Genomic DNA, 19,147 nt, shown 5'->3' on the forward strand with positions numbered 1-19,147 from the left:
CAGTCTGTCTGCAGTGGAAGGCATTTTACAGAAGTTTAAAAGAAAGAAGTATGGCAAGCTACAAGAAGGATGTAAATACATGCATAGTTTCCTCTCTGTCAAACTAGGATTTGGAGACCTTCTAATTTAAAAGGCAGCTGCAAAGTAAAACATTTCTAGGGATTATTTACTGTAGAATTAATTCTCTGTTGGTTTGGTCGTTTGTGAATCTTATAGATATACTCCCATATGAGAGAGGTAGCAAATTAAGAACTTCTGTTGTTTACAGTGCTTGAATGGGAGAGTCCTAGTGTACTACATCTGGAAATTAATATGCTCCCCTGTGCTCCAAGTAAATGAACGCTCCCCTCTATTTCCCAGGATTTTACATCTTCCTCTCAGAAATATAACAAATATAACAGTCAGAAAAAAAAAATTCTTTGCAAAGTAGATTCACTGAGGAATTATATTGAATTGACACTACCATCGCATTTCCTTCTGACATTCTATAGTCTACTATATTTAGTCATAATCAGTATTTATATTGCATAACTTTGATACACATCAGATAGCATGTCACGGCTCTGACATTATTCTCAGTGTAGGCAGTTTCCACTTCTTAGGATAACAATTCAGTCAAACATAACATTAAATAAGATTTTAAGACAGCAGATGGCATCACTTAGTTATTTTTAACTGTTGCACACTGACCATTTACTGTGCACATAACCCATCTCTGAAGATTAGTTAATGGAGCTCTATGGACAGCACAGAAAAGTGACATTTCAAATAAAAAAAAAATATTACCATTCTACCGATCTGGTTGTTTTGATCTTTACTGAGCTTCATGCAAGCATCTTAAAAGAGTCCAGAATTTCCCACAGCTGCAGTTGCTCTTCTTTGGGTTCACCAGGTACTTCTGTACCCCTAGCTGAAGGCATTCTTATCTGTAAGAGCAGTGGCTGGCTTTCAGCAACCTGTCAGCTCTGACTACAGCTTAGTGGGAATTCATGCACTTTTCCTCGTTTTTTCCCACTAGGATTGCTGTTAGAGCTACACTGCACCATTAGGCACAAAATCACAAAGTATTTCAAAACACTATTAGAGAAGTTGCCCATTCAACAAATCAGAGTTAACAAAAGTGGTGAATGCCACAAAGGCTCCTCATGCCCATACAGCATGACACGGGAAATAATAGCTGGGATGAAGAGAGACCTGGCTCTGAGCTTTGTGAGGAACTGCAAAACTAGATCTGCTATTCCATCTTCCTTTTATAATTTCTTTTGCAATGTTCCTTGTATAATATCTAGAATTATGTGAATTCAGATGATACATGGATTTGAAAAGGTAAACTTTAAAAACAAAGGTGTCTGTGCACAAGCACAAACTGCCTGGGGAAATGGGAATTCAGAGAAGGCAATGTACCAAATCATTTTTCTGATCCCTTTTCAGAACAATAAAAACATAATGTTCTACTCAGGGTATTTAAGAAAGTGCCTGTCACAGTAGTTAGGTGTTACAGTCAGAGTTTGTGATCAAAGAGGTGTATTTTTCCATGTACCACTCAGAATGGATGCAAAGGAATGCACTGTGGAGATCTTGAGCTTGCAATACCACTAGGGAACAGTCAAGTGGACGACCTTCAGCAGGCTGCATGGCCAGACTTGTAAAATCAAAGTGATGCATAAGTGCACATGCCCAATGGTATTCATGCTTAGTATTTAGTGTGGATTTTACAGCAGCCAGGAGCTCGACCTGAGCATCTTCTGTAGGCATTAATAGATTTTCAATGACGAATGAATTATGAAAATCAACAAGGTAAAGCAATTTGTGAAAAAGCGATAGATTTCTTCAGAAAAAAAAATACTACAGAGAATACTGAAAACAAACATTAGAACTAATGAAAAGGTTATAAAATCTTTTCATTTTATACCTTCATAAAGATCTGTTTTCTCCTGCAGTGTTCAGATCAGCATTGCATTAACAAAGCACTCATCCTTTCTACTCCTAGCCTAGGGCAGAAATAAGCCTTTTTAGTCACTCAGAGTATGACATTATACTTCCAGAAAGCAAACAGAGCTCCAAGAGCTGCGAGGAACAGAGGTGAGAAGAAGGGAAAATGTCAATCTCTGATACAATAAATAACTCAAATCTTTTTATAAAGTCACTTTCTAAAGTGTTGGCAGACTGCATTAGACAATTTTTTTTCCCCTAAGGGTTAATTTTTTTTTTCCAACCTGCTAGTAATACAAATACAAATTGAATGTAATTTTCCCTCTGTAATAGAATGAATTAGACAGGTATATCTAACAATAATGTGAACCCAAAGTAGCAGCACAATTACCACGATAATTGGTATTGATACTCACTGTAGCCAAATGCTTCCTGCTGAGTCATGTTTGAAATACCAGTTCAAAAGGTAGCAGACAGAAGATAGAAGACTATATTCCTAGAGGTCACCAAATAGTTGGTAATGTTATTTGTAGTGAAGGTCACTACCATAACGAGAAGAATTACACAATGCAGTTGCCTACAGTTGCAGTGGTCAGCCTCAAATGATCTTGCTCTGTCCAATCTTACAGCTGCAGCTTAACAAAACATGATATAGACACAGTAGGTAAAAACCACAAGACACTAGCTCAAGAGGTCTGTACTCAATGTCATAAGTGACATTGGGTAGACTTCAAATTCTAGGTGAAGCATATTCATTTAAATATAAATATATTTTAGCATTATTTATAGGTCTAAAATTACACATAGAGATCTACCAGGGCTTTCTAAAACAGAAGCAAGTCAGTTGCCTAAGCCTTGTTGCATTCAGCAGCTGTTAACTCAGCAGTTTGTTTAAATACTGTAAAATGCCACAGAAGACTTCCCCTACATGTATGTGTGCTTAGGCATTTCCAAGCATCTGGCCAATAGGCACATGTGAAGTGAAGCCCTTTAAACTTCCCCATTATGTATGCCATTCTGCCCTATTTGATGAATTTTGTGGTGACTATCATAATCAAACTGTGTATTGTATTCTTTATGCCAGAGGCACACATACATAAACAGATAAAAAACAGTTTCTAGAATCACAGGGAAAGTTCTGTAGACATGCCTACATTATTTCACAGTCAGCTACAGTGAGCTTTTGAGCTAACCTATGTAAACGAAGCACTATATTCTCCCCAGCTTACTTCTGGCAGGCATAAACAGGTCTCCAGAGCTCCACCAATTCCTATGATGTACCCCTTCCTGCACCTTCAGAATTACTTCCTTCCCAATCCTTCTCCTAGACTAGCCTTCCCAGCTAAATTCTGAATTTAAATAAGCAGTTAATAATAGCTGGTTTCTCAAGTGCATAACGATCTACTTACCCTTTTATCCCAATTTCAGCTGTCCTAGGTGGTTTGCAGACACCTGTGCAGCAAATGCCAAGGGACTGGCTATCTCCTCCCTTCCTTTAACACAGTTTAACTATGAAAATATGAAAAATTACCTCTTTTCTGTCTTCAACAGCACTTTTAAAGTGGTGGTGGGAGGAGTAGAAAGTCTCCCTATCTTGGAGTGTAAGAAAAAGCTAAAATTCCCATCAGAAGTGACTCACCAGCATTAATCATATATACATCAGATTGAAAGGCACTCAGAACATGAAGCTTGAATCTCATCCTCAGTTAAGCAAATGAGAAGCAAATTGCTCAGTACTATCACATTATTTCAACCGCTGTATCTGTACAATTTTGCACAATGAAGCTGATTAATATAAATTTATTGTTTCTAGCACTGAATTCCTACAGAGAACTGCTGCTGAATCTTTTGGAAGAACAAACAGCTGAGTAGCATGCAACTTCCTTTATCTTGAAATGAAAAAGTATCAATGTAAAATATTTTCATATGTAAGACATTCACATCACTTACCACCTGGTTTATGCATTACAATGAATATCATTATAGCTTAACCAAGCAGATGCACATCAGAGTCTTCAGTAACCAAATTACACTGCAGCCTGAGATATTTCATCTTGGAGAGTATTGTGAGTTTTTATTCAATAATATGAAATTCAAGTACAAAAATCCACAGAGTACTGTTTAGACTCAAGATAACAGACAAATGTTGGGAGTGAGGGAGGATGAAAAAAAGGAGAAAAACAGTAGGAAAAAGTCCTACTGTCTCCAAAATGAAGTTTGAGAATGAGAGGATTTATTTTCTTATTTAAAAAAAGACAACAAAGTCACAATTGGAAATACACACATGCCACAGAGACTACAAAGCAGGGAATTTTCCCATTCATAATATGTACTCAATACCGCTCTATGTTCTTCGTAAACTGGACTCAGGCTTTTTGCCTTTCTGGTGTTTTTAATTCTGCCTAATACTATTATCCAGCCCTCACAGCACTATACTCGGAATTGTATGTGAAGAATATTCTATTAACCATAAAAAACAACAGTAGAATTATAAAAAGTGAACTACACTCCTTCTATTTTTCAGGGAAGTAGTCTAATGCCCAGGAACCAGATTACAATCTGACACCATCTTGTAAATTCAGGATAAATCAAGTGCTGCTTTAACAATACTTTGGCATAAAAGAAATCAAGATTTCACTGCAATAAAGTGCTTGAGCTACTGCCAAGTTAGTAATTTCTATTGGCATTTAATTATAGTGCATTTCCTGAAGCTAAGGCACAACCTTACCATGAGCAGGGCTACTCTGAGCAAGAGACTTGTTCTGTTCAAATGAACATTCATCTGACAAATGGGTTTAATATGTAGCAATGTGTGACATAGAAAACCAGGTAAGGCTGTAAATTTAGCTCCTCACTGAATGTTAGAGAATATTCAACCCAGAAATTATAATTATCAATGTAAATAATAGCAATACTTAAGTACATCCTACTTATGTTTGCAAATGTAAGCACGAAACAGTCAGATTTCCTTCTGGGTAGAGGTATTTAAAAGAGTCCTGGTCAAAAATTGGGTTCTGATATACCTTCCACACTTATACACCTCTAGAGAAAATGTCTGCATAACCTTCTAATTTTTGGTGACTAGGCTTTTTCACAGTATTTTTAACATATTCTGAACATGTCTTTTTTTGACATATTCAAAAAGAAGCACTCTACAGAAAGGCCTAGAGAGATCCTGAGCTGCAAATATCCCCGAAGAATATGTTCACCAGAATATGCCCTCCAGGTAATGTTTTTATGTAATAAATAACAAGAAAGTCTTTTAATAAAGTGCTTTAAAATTGCTACTGATGGTCCCAATGCCATCAGTATTGTAGTCTGGGGTACAAGAGTGCAAAACCTCGAAAAGCCATATTAATAATGTAGAAAAGTTCAGTCTAAGGACTAACACGTTGGTTGCTACACAAGATCCTACACAGACAAAAATCAAAAGAAGGTAAGCCTTTGTTTCTTGATAGATTTTGAGAGCATAAAGAATGACTGCTTGATTTTACTTTGAAAATGAACATCTCTACTCTCACAAAAAAGAGCAGTGTTAAAAATCAAGTGGGAGTAATACCTCACATCGTTTGAGACTTGTGACTAGTAAGAACAAAATCTACCATGATTAAGTTTACAATGTTCATAATGACATATACAGCATACTGAATCCAAAGCAGCAGAGGGGACCAATCCATATGCCTGTGAAGTATCCAGCTCTCAATAATCACTCCAATTCACATGTCAGATGATCAAAATGAAAGGTTTGTGTTAGATGCTTAACAGAGACTGTACACAGGCATTTAAAGTCAGCCCAGGAAAATTGCCCAGGCTTCTACAGCCCTTCTGGCATGGTCAATGAAATGTCAGTTTACAACCAATCCTCATACCTCACCTGCCATACTGCCCTAAGGTCCACACAGCAGTGATTGAACAGGCAGGAAGTTCAGGAGGTGGTCTTCCAGAGGTAAATATAAAAGGCAATGTGTTTACAGGAACAAATGATGACCACAGCTTTCATTCCGAGACATGGAACTAGGCTCTTCTGTAAAAGAAAAGCTTCATGCCAGAATACTAAGCAGATGTGGGAATATATTTCTGGGGGAAAAAAAACAAAACAAAACTAAGAAAAGAGTGAAGAAAAAAAAAAACAAAACCCTCAAACCAAAGCCAAAAAACAGCTGCCACCACTACCACCACAATTAAAAAAAAAAACCAAAACCAAACCAAACAAAAAAAAACCCAAACCAAACCAAACAAAAAAAAAAAAAAAAAAAACAAAAAAAAAAAAAAACAAAAAACCAAACCAAACCAAACCAAAAAAAACCCCACAAACCAAAACCAAAAACCAAAGCAAAGACATAATCAACTAGTGCAAACATAAGACAAACAAAGGAATTCCTGATTTTAGGCTATTCTCTAACCTAGTGGCTTGTAGCTCTTTCAAGAAACTGGAGTTTGAACCTCCTGCCAGGCCACACTGGAGAACAGTGAACCCATGTCTTCTGGGTCCTGTGCAGCCCTGTCTGGCATCACAGCAGGTCTATGATACAGCACCTGCTTCTTCTCTCCATTGCATAGTGAGCTCAGGCACGCACTCAAGGATGTAGTTTCCCCTCCAGAAAAAGCCAAGCATTTCAAAGGTCTGTTACAACTTTGCAGTTTGACACTTCCCTCCCTATTTTAATTTAGTCCCAAGGAAATTGTTTAAGGTCAGCTTCGTAGAAGCAGGAATAGAAGTCCAGCACCAGTCTCAGATGTGGACCACACCCTGATGTTCACTGCCCAAGTATGAGTGCATCATTCAAGATCCAGGGCTTAATCCTTTCTCTTCTCCAGATGCTTCGCAGCAACTGTTGTCACTCAGGCTGGAACACAGTGTGAAGAGTGCTACATTTCAAGTACATTTCTGGACTCTTATGACTCTTGACTCCTCTTTCTTGTCTGTTTAGAAACATACGGGGGTAACATACACCATAAATAAAACAAATGTCTTTCAAGAAGGCCTCAGGAAGATGTTCAGAAAGTCTCTTGCAGTTTATGATTCAATCTGTCTCCTCTTGAGTTTGATCTGATGTGTTGGCCTGTTACAATCTGTGTGGTGCTTCAGATATTTTCAGTAAGTCTTAGTAAGACAAATTCCCCCCCCTCCCCAAATTTAGACTAAATTGGAGTTTTCATCTATGTTATCTGAAATTTTTTACTGATCAGAGTAGTCGTCCTAAATTGACAATGCACTGATATGGGCAAAATAGAAAGGGGCTACTCTGAATATGGACAGTCAGAAATCGCAAGGTTATGTAAATAGAGAACTCACATGAAATTTGAGTCTCAGAGTCAAGGGAGAGATTTTATCTTTTACACTTATAATTAATTTCTAGCCTCGTTAAGCACACAAAAATATATGCTTGCCTTTCTTTCTACCTAAGCGTACAAGAGTCTCAGAAAATTATACTGGTAAACAGGAACAATGACAAGTCTTGATTCAGGTATAAAGAGAAAGGAACAAAAGCAGGGTCATGAAAAATTGTAGAAGCAAGCATTGAATACCTGAAGGGAATAATTCATGGGAAGTTAATGAGTACCCAATATGAGACTGAGCAGGAAAGCAACAGTCAGAGACCTTTGGAGGAAAAGCAGCAAATGTAAACAAGGAGAACACAGAATGAAATAGGGTGTTGACAACAGGCAAATAAAAATTCAGATTATTAGAAAATTAGGAGAACTGAAATGAGCAACCAGATGCAGGAAGGCAGGAAAGAAAAAAAAAAAAGGCCAAAAGAGTAACGAATAATTTCAAAAAATAATGCACTATTGAAAAAGAACAATAACGTGATATACAAATCTTGGCAGCTTGTCAAATTTTAATTATCTTTTCAATTACTAATTAGGTCTTCTCATTGATTCAATGAGGAGACAAACTTTCAAGAGTTTTAATGTTATCTTTTTTGTCAACCTCTATGATCTGCCCATCACAGTGAAGAACCAGAATCCCATCAAAGAGCAGAATAGGACATTTGCTACAAGACAATCTCTGTCCCTTAATACTACAGAAAACCCGAGTAAACATCTATCCTAAATGAAGAACAAGGCAGATATTTCAATTACATCAGTGGAATACGATTTTACATGTGTTTTTGACAAATAAGCCTTTCTGAGAAAGCAACCTGTCTTAAATGGAAATTAATATTTTTTTTTGTAGTTTTGATTGGAATAATTACTTAAGCATATGAGCATCAAAGAGAAGGCAGCTGATGACCATTAGCAGGCACACATGATGCACAGGAGTGGTACCTGCACATGATCATACCAAGTGCATCTGCATTTCTTTTTAACTGCTACCAGACTGATTTCCTTTTAATCAAATAAGAGAGAGAAAGACACTGCCTGGCCCAAAGCCAGCATTACCACTTCCAGGCCACCTTCTCTCCCTCCTCTGTAGGCATCAACACTGGAACATAGGGAGGGCATGAGGAAAGCCAGGAATTTCCCCTGAAGCCTTGAAAGGAATAGCAGTGCCTAGAGCAGGACAAAACTCCTACAGTTACTGCTGGAAACTAATGCCGGGCCCAAAGTGCAAAGAAAGGTACCTGGAACTTTGTTCTTGCTCCTTTAGGGATAGTACACAGAACATGTTGTTATTTACAAGCTACAGAGAAAAATCCAGTTGCACTCCTTTCCTTTATGATGGCTTTCAACTATGTATGTTAAATCTTAAAAATTATATAAATTAAGGTGCATTACCCAGGGGAACATTAATTCATTTTTGTATTACCTCTTTTCCTAAAATACTTCAATAGGTATTCATTTCAGATTGAGCCTTAAATCTTTTTGCCCAAATTCAGTGGGAATACTTGTGCAATACATGTCTTAGTGAAATTAATGTGCATCAAAAACTGCCCCACTGTCAGTCATGAATCTTGCATGAGACTCAATATATATACAGTAGTGCTTACTCTGGAGCAACCTGGGAAGGCATCTTTTATCTCTTCTTTGATTTTAATGTATCTGACATAAATAAAAATGCTTTTTCAGAACAGCTGTTGTTATAGATTAGGTATAATTAATATGATGTTGAAAATGGAAAAAATCTGAATTAAACTGATTCTGTACATCTAGGGAACTCTGATAAAGTAAAAACTCCTGTTCACAGTTTTGTGAGAACAGAAAGTTTTCTGTATATTGGAGATGCACACAAAGTGCACTAGAGCAAACAGAAAGATTAATTGCTGTACTCTAAAATAAGCTAAGTCCAAAAAAGACATGCACTGACTTCTGTCCTCATGGTCACTAAAAGGCAAGAACAAATTTTACAGATTTTACAGAACAACACTGGGTTTGAATCGGGTCAGAGTATCTGAAATTTTGCTGGAAATGAGAGAAAAGTTCAAAGGCAAGCAAACTTCCATTTTTGCAGCAGAGAAGGCAGCAGTGAGAAAATTAATCTTGTGCATTAATCTTAGCATTCCTCACAAGTGACTCAGGCCTGCAGAAGAAAACATTCCCACTATCTGGTTAGAAAACGTCATGTTTCCCATGTGGAGAAGAGGAGAGGAGCTCAAGCAGTGCTGTTTTTACTACTTTCACCCTGATTAATTTGCTTGCAGACCCTTCTGCTGCTCAGAGTCCCAAACTGTTAAGGAAAATAGCTCCCATTTACCAACAAAAATTAAATTAGTCCTCATGTGTATAATAAGCTTGAGTCAGAGCATTTCTAAACAATTATTTAACTATTTATAATTTATTATAATAGTCATCTTAGAATGACAATCAGCAGCAAAATAGAAGATAGGCTAATAAACTCCATGGCAATATCTGTTTACACACTTAAGAGCTATAAAAACATTAAGTGGTGACATGCATAAAAAAGAGCCCATTGAGCAATGAAGAGTAAGAAACACCCTTGGAGAGCTGGAGAAGTCAGAGAGGTCAGAAAGCTACCTCCAGCACCTGAACCTCCATCACTTCTTGTGTCTGAGCCACATGTCTCATTTAGAAGTGAAATCCCAATTCTGTCAGAAGCACTGATGACCACACGCAGTTCTTATGCACCTCCACAAAAGCCAGTGCAGTTACCAACTGGGAAAAAACTACATTTTTGCAAAATGGTTTGCAAAAAGGACAGTCAGTCTTGATATTTTGCTCTTAAACCCTCTAAGCTTGCAACAGAAACCAGAGCATCCCACTGGGAAGGGCAGTTACAAGCGACCACTTCCAGAACCGCCTGCGCGCGGAGCGAGCAGCTCCTCAGACCGACCCCAAAGGAGCAGCAGATGCCTACGTCCCAACTTACATCACTTCAGAGTGCTGAATGGCTACACTCAACACCTAGAAGAGGCCTGTATCATGCCAGCTCTAGGCCTGCTCACCCTCCTCAGGCCACGAGTGCCAGCATGGAAATTGCGACACAGAAGAGTGAGCAGGAGGCCAGTTGCATCAGAGGTGGGTGCCCAGGGTGCCTGCCCCAGGATCCTCCACCTCACCCAGGGTGAGGTGTTCCTCAGCATCACCACCTCTCACCCCCATCCTGCAGGATTCAAGAGAGACTCCAGGTGGATTTGAAGATTGGATTGGCAGGACAAGCAGCTGAGCACTGAAACCTAATTTACTGTCTTGATAAAACATATTGGGACAGCAAGACAGAAGACTCAAAAATACCTCCAGCTGAAACAGGTAAAAACCACCAAATCTTAACCGCTTGCAAAACAAGAAGGAATCAATGTGAAACAATTAAACTATACAGAACATTTATACAGATTGCTATTTACAAATCTTAAAAGTATTTCCCATACATTTACTCAACTGAGCTTCTGATTTGTTTTGTATTTGTGTGACATGAAGGTTCAATTCAGAATGATTTTTCTCTATTTTTATTTACACATGGGAACACTTTACGATTCCAAATCAATTTTTTACTGTGTCTCTGATTGAAAATTATCAGTTTGGACTGAATAGTTTTTCTGTACCAGCTTAGGTCTTTTAGTTATTGCTTTTTCACAATACAATATACTGAAAAAGGATTGAGACTGCTGAAAATAATTGTATTGGCAAGCAAGAAAGGCAAATTACTAAGGGCAAATATTTCAAGTTTTTAAAGCCAAGTCCTCCTATTACAAATTCTATGTCTAACTCTCTTCCACTTTTCTTTATTAAATATTTTATTATATTCTACCAGACAGAAATGTTGTACAAGGACATAAAATATGCTTTAAATGTTTTCCCTCTCTCTCTGTATCTTGCATGTTAGGTCAGTTGTCCCACTTCACAGCTTAGCTGAAAATCTGTAATAAAAAAATTGAGGAAAAATACATTTGAAGAATGCCACAATAAAACACGGAAATCAAGGAGTGAAAATCAAGGAGTTTTTCCATTTGTCACGCTATGGTAAGGGATGTAAGAAAAAAAGGATTTAATTCAAGTTATTAACAGATTTTTCCATTTCTCTCCTGTATCTCACTGTGGTTTACAACATCCTTAGTCATGTTTGAGTTTTTTGGTGTTAGAGGAGTTGTTTTTTTGGTTGCTTTTGAGTTTGGCACAGACAAAAATGAAGTGCCTCCAAGTCATGACCTATTAGAAGCTTTTATATGAAAAAATAAAATAAAAGCTTATTACTAGCTAAGTGTTCACTTTAATCTGTCAACAACTTACAAAAAAAAAGATGAGAGTGCAACAGCATAAAGAATTATAATATATCAACTACATTTGACTGATGAGTTTCCAAGGTGATTTTAAAAATTAATATTTTAAGAAAATGCATATATTAGAGACTTTGTAGTACATACATGAAAATGAGACTATAACAGTTATTCCAAGACAGAATACAACACAGGAAGGTGGTACTTATGTTCTTATAACAAAGTTATGGACTTCAACAACTTCCTTCCCCTCCTGTCACCTGACACTTAACAATTCACCAAAAGGAACACCAAGTAGGCATCCTCCACACTTACTCATTTTTTCATCCATCCATAGCCCACTAATTATCATAATCTGTATACATGCTAATATTCATATTGACTAACTTGTTATAAGCACCTTTCATACATACACCGTACATTGATGTAAACTTCGGGAAGGATTATAAAAAAAACTTCATAAAGAAATGTACTGACTAATTTAATCAATGTCTGACAGCTTCACTAAAAGATTTCACTGGAAAAATACAATCCAACAATAGAAATCCTAAACCTAGTTAACATTAGCACAGTAGGGCAGAAACAGCAGATATTTGTTTTGTATGGAGTGACTGCTGTTCTAATGCTTTAGAGCATCTCAACCATATAAGAAAGGCCATCTCTCAAAGTCACTCACATTCATCACCTACAAAAACAGTAATAAAGAAAGCTGTTGATCTCTAATAACTGAAACAAGGAGAATGCCAGACATTCTCAAAATCAACAGAAAAACACAGGAGCTCAAATTACCAAGAAGCAAAGTAACATGCCACAAAAGTCAGTAAAAGAGAAGGAAGAACACACAGTTATACTGACATGTTATATTGGCCTCAGAATGCAAGATTCTACCTCAAAAAAGTCAAAAAGTTTAAGTTAGAACAACTATAATTTAAGATTTGTCATAATGCCATTATTCTCTGCAAAAAAAAAATTAAATTCTGGGATTTCTTTGATCCCTACTTTAAACAACAAGCTAGAATGCAGAGAATTGTAAATGTCAAAAAAAGCAATCCCTATATAGCTTCGGATCTTAAAATACAAATTTTTAAAAGAGCTCTTCAGGTATATTTCAGCTGTCAGTTTGGTTAGTAAGAAAGCTTATGAGTAGAAATACTCTGCTGAAGGTAGTGGGACTACACAAACTGAATTCAGTCACACAGGATTTTATCTTAATCTTTAATGCTGATTCTCCAAAACTGCCCATGTAACTACCTTCATGGTAGACAAAGAAGAAAAACATAACACACATCCTTTATGACTGTACTTAACCATTACTCACTTCTTTCATTCAATTAAGATTTACTTCTTGATCTACAAAATCTTCTGGTCGCCTGTCAAAACATGACCTATTTTCTCAACTGCTTATTATTATTAAAGATCTTCCCCAGGAGTCATTTGACCTGCCCCTCATTGATCTTGTCCCTTTCCCTACAATACTTGTCTTCTAATCCACCTAATCTGCCTGGATGAACTCTACATTGTCCCTTCCCCATTTCCTCCCCTTAGACTTCCTGACTCTCTTCAGTGTATCATCTTCCTCACTTTTTTTTATGTCCATACTGTATCCTAGCAATGCATTACAATGACTGTGAATACAGGTGCATTAATCTCTCAACCAACCCCATTACTACATTGCTTTGCCTGCTTCTACTCTTACTCAAACAGCATTCATTAGTAGTTGTCTGATTCCTTCTTAGCTTGAAACATAGGCAGATCAGGCAGCATTGCCACTGGGTTAACTCTGTGATAAGACTACAGCTGAGAAGACTCTGCTCACACAGCAACTCCACAACAAATATGAACTACATTTCCCTTTAGTGGCAAAAGAACAAGCCATTCTTTGTGTATCATGGAGTAAGAGCATTTGTAATGCTCAGAAACTTAACAGGCGATATGCAGCAAACTAACATTTACCTTGATGTAACTTGCTTACATTTCCAAAATGTAAACTCTTTGGGAAAGCTGTTTTAAGTCTTGCTGTCCCATCAGGTATCTTCAGAGTATATATATTCTCCCACTATTAGCTGCTCTATATAGTCAGAGAAATGTAGAGGAAAATTATTGCAAGTGACAATCAAGCCTTTTAAGCTATATGTAGTAGAAAATGTGGCAGAACATATCCACATGATAAAAAAATCCTCCATCTGAGTAAGAGTCCGTGAAACCTCTCTAAAAGCCCTGTTTCTGATATTTATTTTAACCTTGCAGAATTTTGGTGGGGTTTTTTTATATGAAGGAGACTAAAAATTAAATATTCTTCTCTTATAAATAATGCAACAGAACCACATTGTACATACACTGTAAAGCAACTAAGGATGTTTAATCGCTTTTTTCCTAGGATTCTCCCTTAATTTGACATTTCAAAAGTTGTACAGCACATCAGCAAAAATAATGCACTGATGTGAATATTCTGACAGAAACACAGACATCTGCCACTGCCACATGGAAAGTAATTTTTAAACAAATAAAAAGCTACAAGGCCAAAAAGAACATTTAACCACAAAACTATAATTTATTTTCTAATACATCTTCTTATGTGGTAACTAGTCCCTGTCTCTTACTGTTGAGAAGGTATTAGACAACTTGGCAACTAGATGACAATAAAACAAAATTTGAAAAGGTCTGCAGATGTTCAACCCTGTACAGGTCTGAGCATGTGAAAGGTGAGAGGTTCCCCACATGCTTAATGCTTAACAAGAACTTTCCATATCTCCTGAGACCAAGCCTTAAAGAGCTTTTTATTTTTTGATGCCCACCCATTTAATATAAACTTATCTCCTTGATTATGTGTATTCTGGGAAATGAGAGCAGTGTACTGTTTTTGAATAAATCTTTACCTTTTCAAGCCACACAGCTCTTGATACCTTTTTAGCCATATACTCCTACAGCTCACTTTGCATGAATTAATGTGACTTTCCCGTAAAAGCTGGCTTTAACATCATAAATAACTGACAAGTGTTAAATAAACTCCTCAGAAAGGAAAGCTCAGGATGAGATGGAGACTCCCTGCAGGCACCCCACCTGGCAGCAAGAAAGCAGAGGCCACCGCAGCTGCTAGTCCACACCACCCCAAAGCTTACTGGGACATTCCAAGGCAGTAGCTCTTGTAAATATTTTGAATGTTGCATTCACGAGGAACATAACTGGGCAAACTGAGTGCACCAGCAGTATGGAAGTTACTCTGAGAAGATGCAGGTTTTATTAGAGACAATGCTTTCAGCTTCCCTGCTCATGAAAAACCCAGGGCTAGCATATAGCCAAATTTTCACTGTTTTTCTCTCATTTTTTCAGGTGACAGAGCAACACATGTGTAGTACATCCTAAAAATAAGGCAGAAGACAAGCAGTTTACAAGCACTTCTGACAGCACTAGCCTAATAAGCCTGTGGTCATCCCTAAGCTTCCCTCAAACTGTACCAAAGTAGGTCATCCACTTTTTCTCTTGAGCAAGTGCAGCAGCTTCAGACCAACTATATTTTTCCGCCCTTCTCACTCTTCTCAGGTTGTGCTTTACATTTGCTCTTACATACCACTGTCTGCCATTTTCCTTAGCCTGCTATCTATCCTTGGTGCCTTTACACCATACGTCAGTACATCAGCCCTTTCACTTGCACTCGTGTGGTGCCATCTCACTGTATCTGTGTGGAAACCTACCGTGCCCTGGCTCCCTAAACCCTTACATGTATGCAACCCTGCTGAGGGCAGAAGGAGATCAGGGGGCCTGAGGGGAACCATCAAGGACTGCTCTAAAAGACGATTAAGCAACACACATTTCCAGCGTAGCGGCTCTGTGCGTGCATTCACCAGCTCCAGGGAGATAACACATCTGAGGAAGATGGAGTCTCCTCTGGCTGGGGAGGCTGTCTGGAGGACGAATTACAGGGCAAGGACAGGACTCTCCCTCAGCACTGGGCCTCTGCCAAGGCAATGAGATGAAAGGACTTGACCTCTGAAACTTGCCCAAGGATTAAATGAGCTTCTTCACATTGCGTACGAATGCAACTGTTTTGATTGTGGTTTGCCATCCTACTAGACTGTAATAAGAGTTTTTCTCTCAGCATAAACCAATTACATCAACAGTCCAAGGCGTTGTGGGACAACATGTACACGCACACTTCCTCTGTGAGCATCTCCCCTGTGTGACACACAACCATCGCACCAACCACTCTTTTTAACAGGGAGGATCAACCCTCCTGGCCCACAGGCAGGGCAGGCCATCACAAGGCAGATCCTTGCGGGATACCATCATGGTGCTCAGTCAGGTCAATATAAAAAGAGACAGTCTTATTACATGTAAAAATTTAGTACGAGAAAAATCCTTCAAATATGTCTTTAAAATAACCTCATTCTCTTCCATTCTCAGCCATGATAATATGGCTGTCATCAGTGGAGTCTTCTCAACGTCCAATGTGAAGACGACAAAGGGCTCCAATACTTTTACAAAAGAAAATAAAGGTGCACGAGGAGAGTTATTTTGTAGCTTCTAATAATATTTTAAGTAATGGAGAGTTAAAAGCAGATATGAAAATACCAATTGATAAAAATACAGCACTTTCTGAAGAACAAGTACTGATTACCTTAAATGACAACAGATGGGTCTGATATCTTCACCCAAGGTAACAAGGTACAAAAAGAGAGCATTTCACCTTTTCAGCACCTACCTCAAACACTACAGTCAGTTACACTAACAAAAATTTATATTGCCATCAGACACTCAACAATGGGCTTCTGTTGTGCTAGGTTCCCACCTCAGAAATGTCTCAGGAGGGAGTTACCCCTCTCACTCATACCACGGCAGGTGACATGCAAGAACAGCGGCACACACTCGTCCATTTACCACACATAAAGTACATGCTACCTCCTGCCCCTCAAAGGCCCCACGCCTTACTTCTCAGTAGTACCAGCCAAGGCAATTCCTAAAGCAGAATCTGATAAAATCTGAAAGAAGTAGCTTCTACCATCTGGATGATTTAACTGATGTAGGCTAGAACGGCCTGTCTGTCACTGAACCTGGGCCTGTTATAATCACGTACACTGCCAGGGATAAGAGGATTTTGTGTACATGACAATCAGCTTGGTAACCTTGACTGAGACAGTGAGGGAACAAAAAAAGGTATAAAGTCTTCTGTAAAGATAAAGTGGAAGAGTTAATATGTCATCTCTAATATTCACTTCATCCTACTGATGAAGAGTTTCTCTGATGGACTGGGGAACACAGTCACAGACTCCAGAGAGCAGCTCCCCAAAAGGGACAGACCTAGTAGCTTTCCATTTTAAATTGCAAGAGGACACTGGCACTGTAACAAATTAACCTCTGTGAGCTTCCAAATACCCAGTGGGATGTTTGTGTTTAGCAATACAACAAAACATTAATGCCTCCCAAACACTAACAATGTGACACTTCTTGCTACTGACAGTCAAACAAACTCACTCTTTCCCAGCTAGAAAGTATTATTAAATCCTAGCTCCTAAGAATTAAAGGACAGATAGGTACACAGGTACTTAATTCAGTCAAGATCTTTTAGGGATTCTTCTACTGAGGAGTATTAGCAGTTCAGTCCAAAAACTTCGTGCACATCACATAAGATGAATACTGCTCACAGTGAGTAGAAACAGCCACTGTTACAAAAGGAGACTCCCAAATCATTAATCATTTCCACAACAGCATACATAGTCCAGGCACGTTCCTTGTTCTTGCGCACCTCCAAGAGCATACATTCACAGTCCAAAGGAAAGCTACAAAGCAATGACAAATCACCTCGCACTATAAACACAAATATTTGGCTAACTGACTGGTTCTCAGAAGCATCCAAAATAACAGAAAAGTCATTTTCTCTTTTCTGCTAAAAAGTTCAGCCCTCTTCTTCTTCTTCTTCCCCCTTTCCTTTCACAGACTGAAGATGGTTGGTCCAGCTGGTTTTATCTCAGTGACTTCAGAACTGGTTCATTCTCTTGCAACAGTTGCACTCTTCTTCCCTACAGGTAACATATGGCTCATCACAACAGTCTGTGGCTGGAAGATACTACCAGTCTTCCATGGGACCTTACTACCAATGTAAATACTTTTTAACTCTCATTTCAAAGTCTATCAGGTTTTTCAGTCAAACTTATTTTTCCAGAAGTTATCAAATAAGCATTTCTCTGTTCTATTCCTTATTTAGTAGCTACCATGTCAGACCACTTGTTGAAGAACACCTAAAGGCAAGTTTAATTCTTCAGTGTTCTGGTGAACGTGTGGAGCAAACCAAGTAACTGCTTTGGAATTTTCATCCTCCAAGGCATCCTTGCAAGGCAACATACATTTTTCAGGATGACACTAACACTGAGCCTAAAAATGATAAATCCTTTTAAATGCTGTACATCTTTGGAATAAAAAAATATCTACTGTCAGCAAGTCAAAGGGAGGGGGAGTTTTACATAGGACTTTCATACTCATTTATTTACCTTGGCTTCAAATACAGAGGTAATATTAGGTATTTTCATCACTGATACAAGGTCATACAATTTGAAAAAAAAAAAAAAAAAGAAAAAATCTAATTGTTCTTTTGACATATTCAGGTTGGGCTTCAAGGCTTCAGTACTTTTGAGTGTTCGCCTATTAAAGCAATTAATTCTTTCACATATTGGCATTATATAGATATTAAGTTTTCCTTTCTTAGAGGAAGAAAAGTGTTAACTGGATAACCAGGATTATAATTTTGGCAGCCTTATGCATTCAGAAAGATAGAATTGCATCTTTACATCTGACAAAAAAATTACTTAATGCCTTTACAAAATTATTGTGGTGTAAAGTTGTGAAGAAAATGTTAGGGGTCTTTGACTTCCTTGCTTTTGTTTCAAAACATTATTCCTGTTTGATAAAGATTTTGCAAGATGCATTAAGTCCACATGCAGAACTTCTTGGTCCTGAACCATGCATAAAGCTTTCCAGCTTCTTTAATTTCATATACATGAAAATTCAAGGAGTGGTGACTTGCAATCCAGTATAACTAAAATAGGAACCAAGACTAGTGACAGGTACCATGTCTGCTCCTGAATCTTACTGTTTTGTTGGTTTACATCCAAGTTTTTTCCTTAATGTGAGTGAAAGATCCACACTAAAAAAAGAGAAGGCTTGCATCTACAAACCACTCAGGCAAAGCGGGTATGTAATAATAACAGATCTACACCGGCTTTTGAGGATAAGAGCAATTCTCTCTGTGCCAAAACCTTTCAGATGCCAGCTCACATTTTGGTGTAAGGTAGAGACATGGAGCTACCAACAACAGAGAAAACTTAATGCAGAACCAAGCTCATGTATTTCTGTCCACACTGTGTGAACAAACTGAGCACATGGTATTGATTCCCCTCCCAGGACCATGCTTCCCAGCAGATCACTGCAGTTATGTCAAGCAGCCATCATAAGGTTCACAAGCCAGCTACAGTTGTCAAATGCTGCAGAGTTAATGTGGTACCTGCAGGACAGGGCAGGCATGCTGCACAGAGGTACACAAACCTAATGATAAGGTCACCTCTCAGGCCCACATCACATCCAACCTGTCAGACCTCTAGGGAAATTTG

At 38.1% G+C, this 19,147-nt stretch overlaps 1 protein-coding gene across 6 annotated transcripts in view; it reads right to left on the reverse strand.

Annotated features, from left to right (window-relative positions):
- The window catches only part of ARHGAP6 (Rho GTPase activating protein 6), a 321,243-nt gene that overhangs the window by 117,797 nt on the left and 184,299 nt on the right, over positions 1-19,147 (reverse strand). Inside the window, exons 1-3 of one of the 6 annotated variants that reach the window (XM_064646600.1) lie at positions 3,342-3,444; positions 2,349-2,428; positions 1,913-1,991 (exon numbers count right to left, since the gene is read on the reverse strand). The exons of 2 other annotated variants lie outside the window; for them this stretch is intronic. In XM_064646600.1, the coding sequence (XP_064502670.1) occupies positions 1,913-1,918 (6 nt within the window). In that variant the 5' untranslated portion in view covers positions 1,919-1,991; positions 2,349-2,428; positions 3,342-3,444. Of the gene's footprint in view, positions 1-1,912; positions 1,992-2,348; positions 2,559-3,341; positions 3,456-19,147 lie in introns of those variants that run through there. 3 more of the 6 variants (XM_064646602.1, XM_064646601.1, XM_064646603.1) reach the window with 3 other exon arrangements.

Source organism: Pseudopipra pipra, chromosome 2 (assembly GCF_036250125.1).
Source record: "Pseudopipra pipra isolate bDixPip1 chromosome 2, bDixPip1.hap1, whole genome shotgun sequence".
Classification (NCBI taxonomy): domain Eukaryota; kingdom Metazoa; phylum Chordata; class Aves; order Passeriformes; family Pipridae; genus Pseudopipra; species Pseudopipra pipra.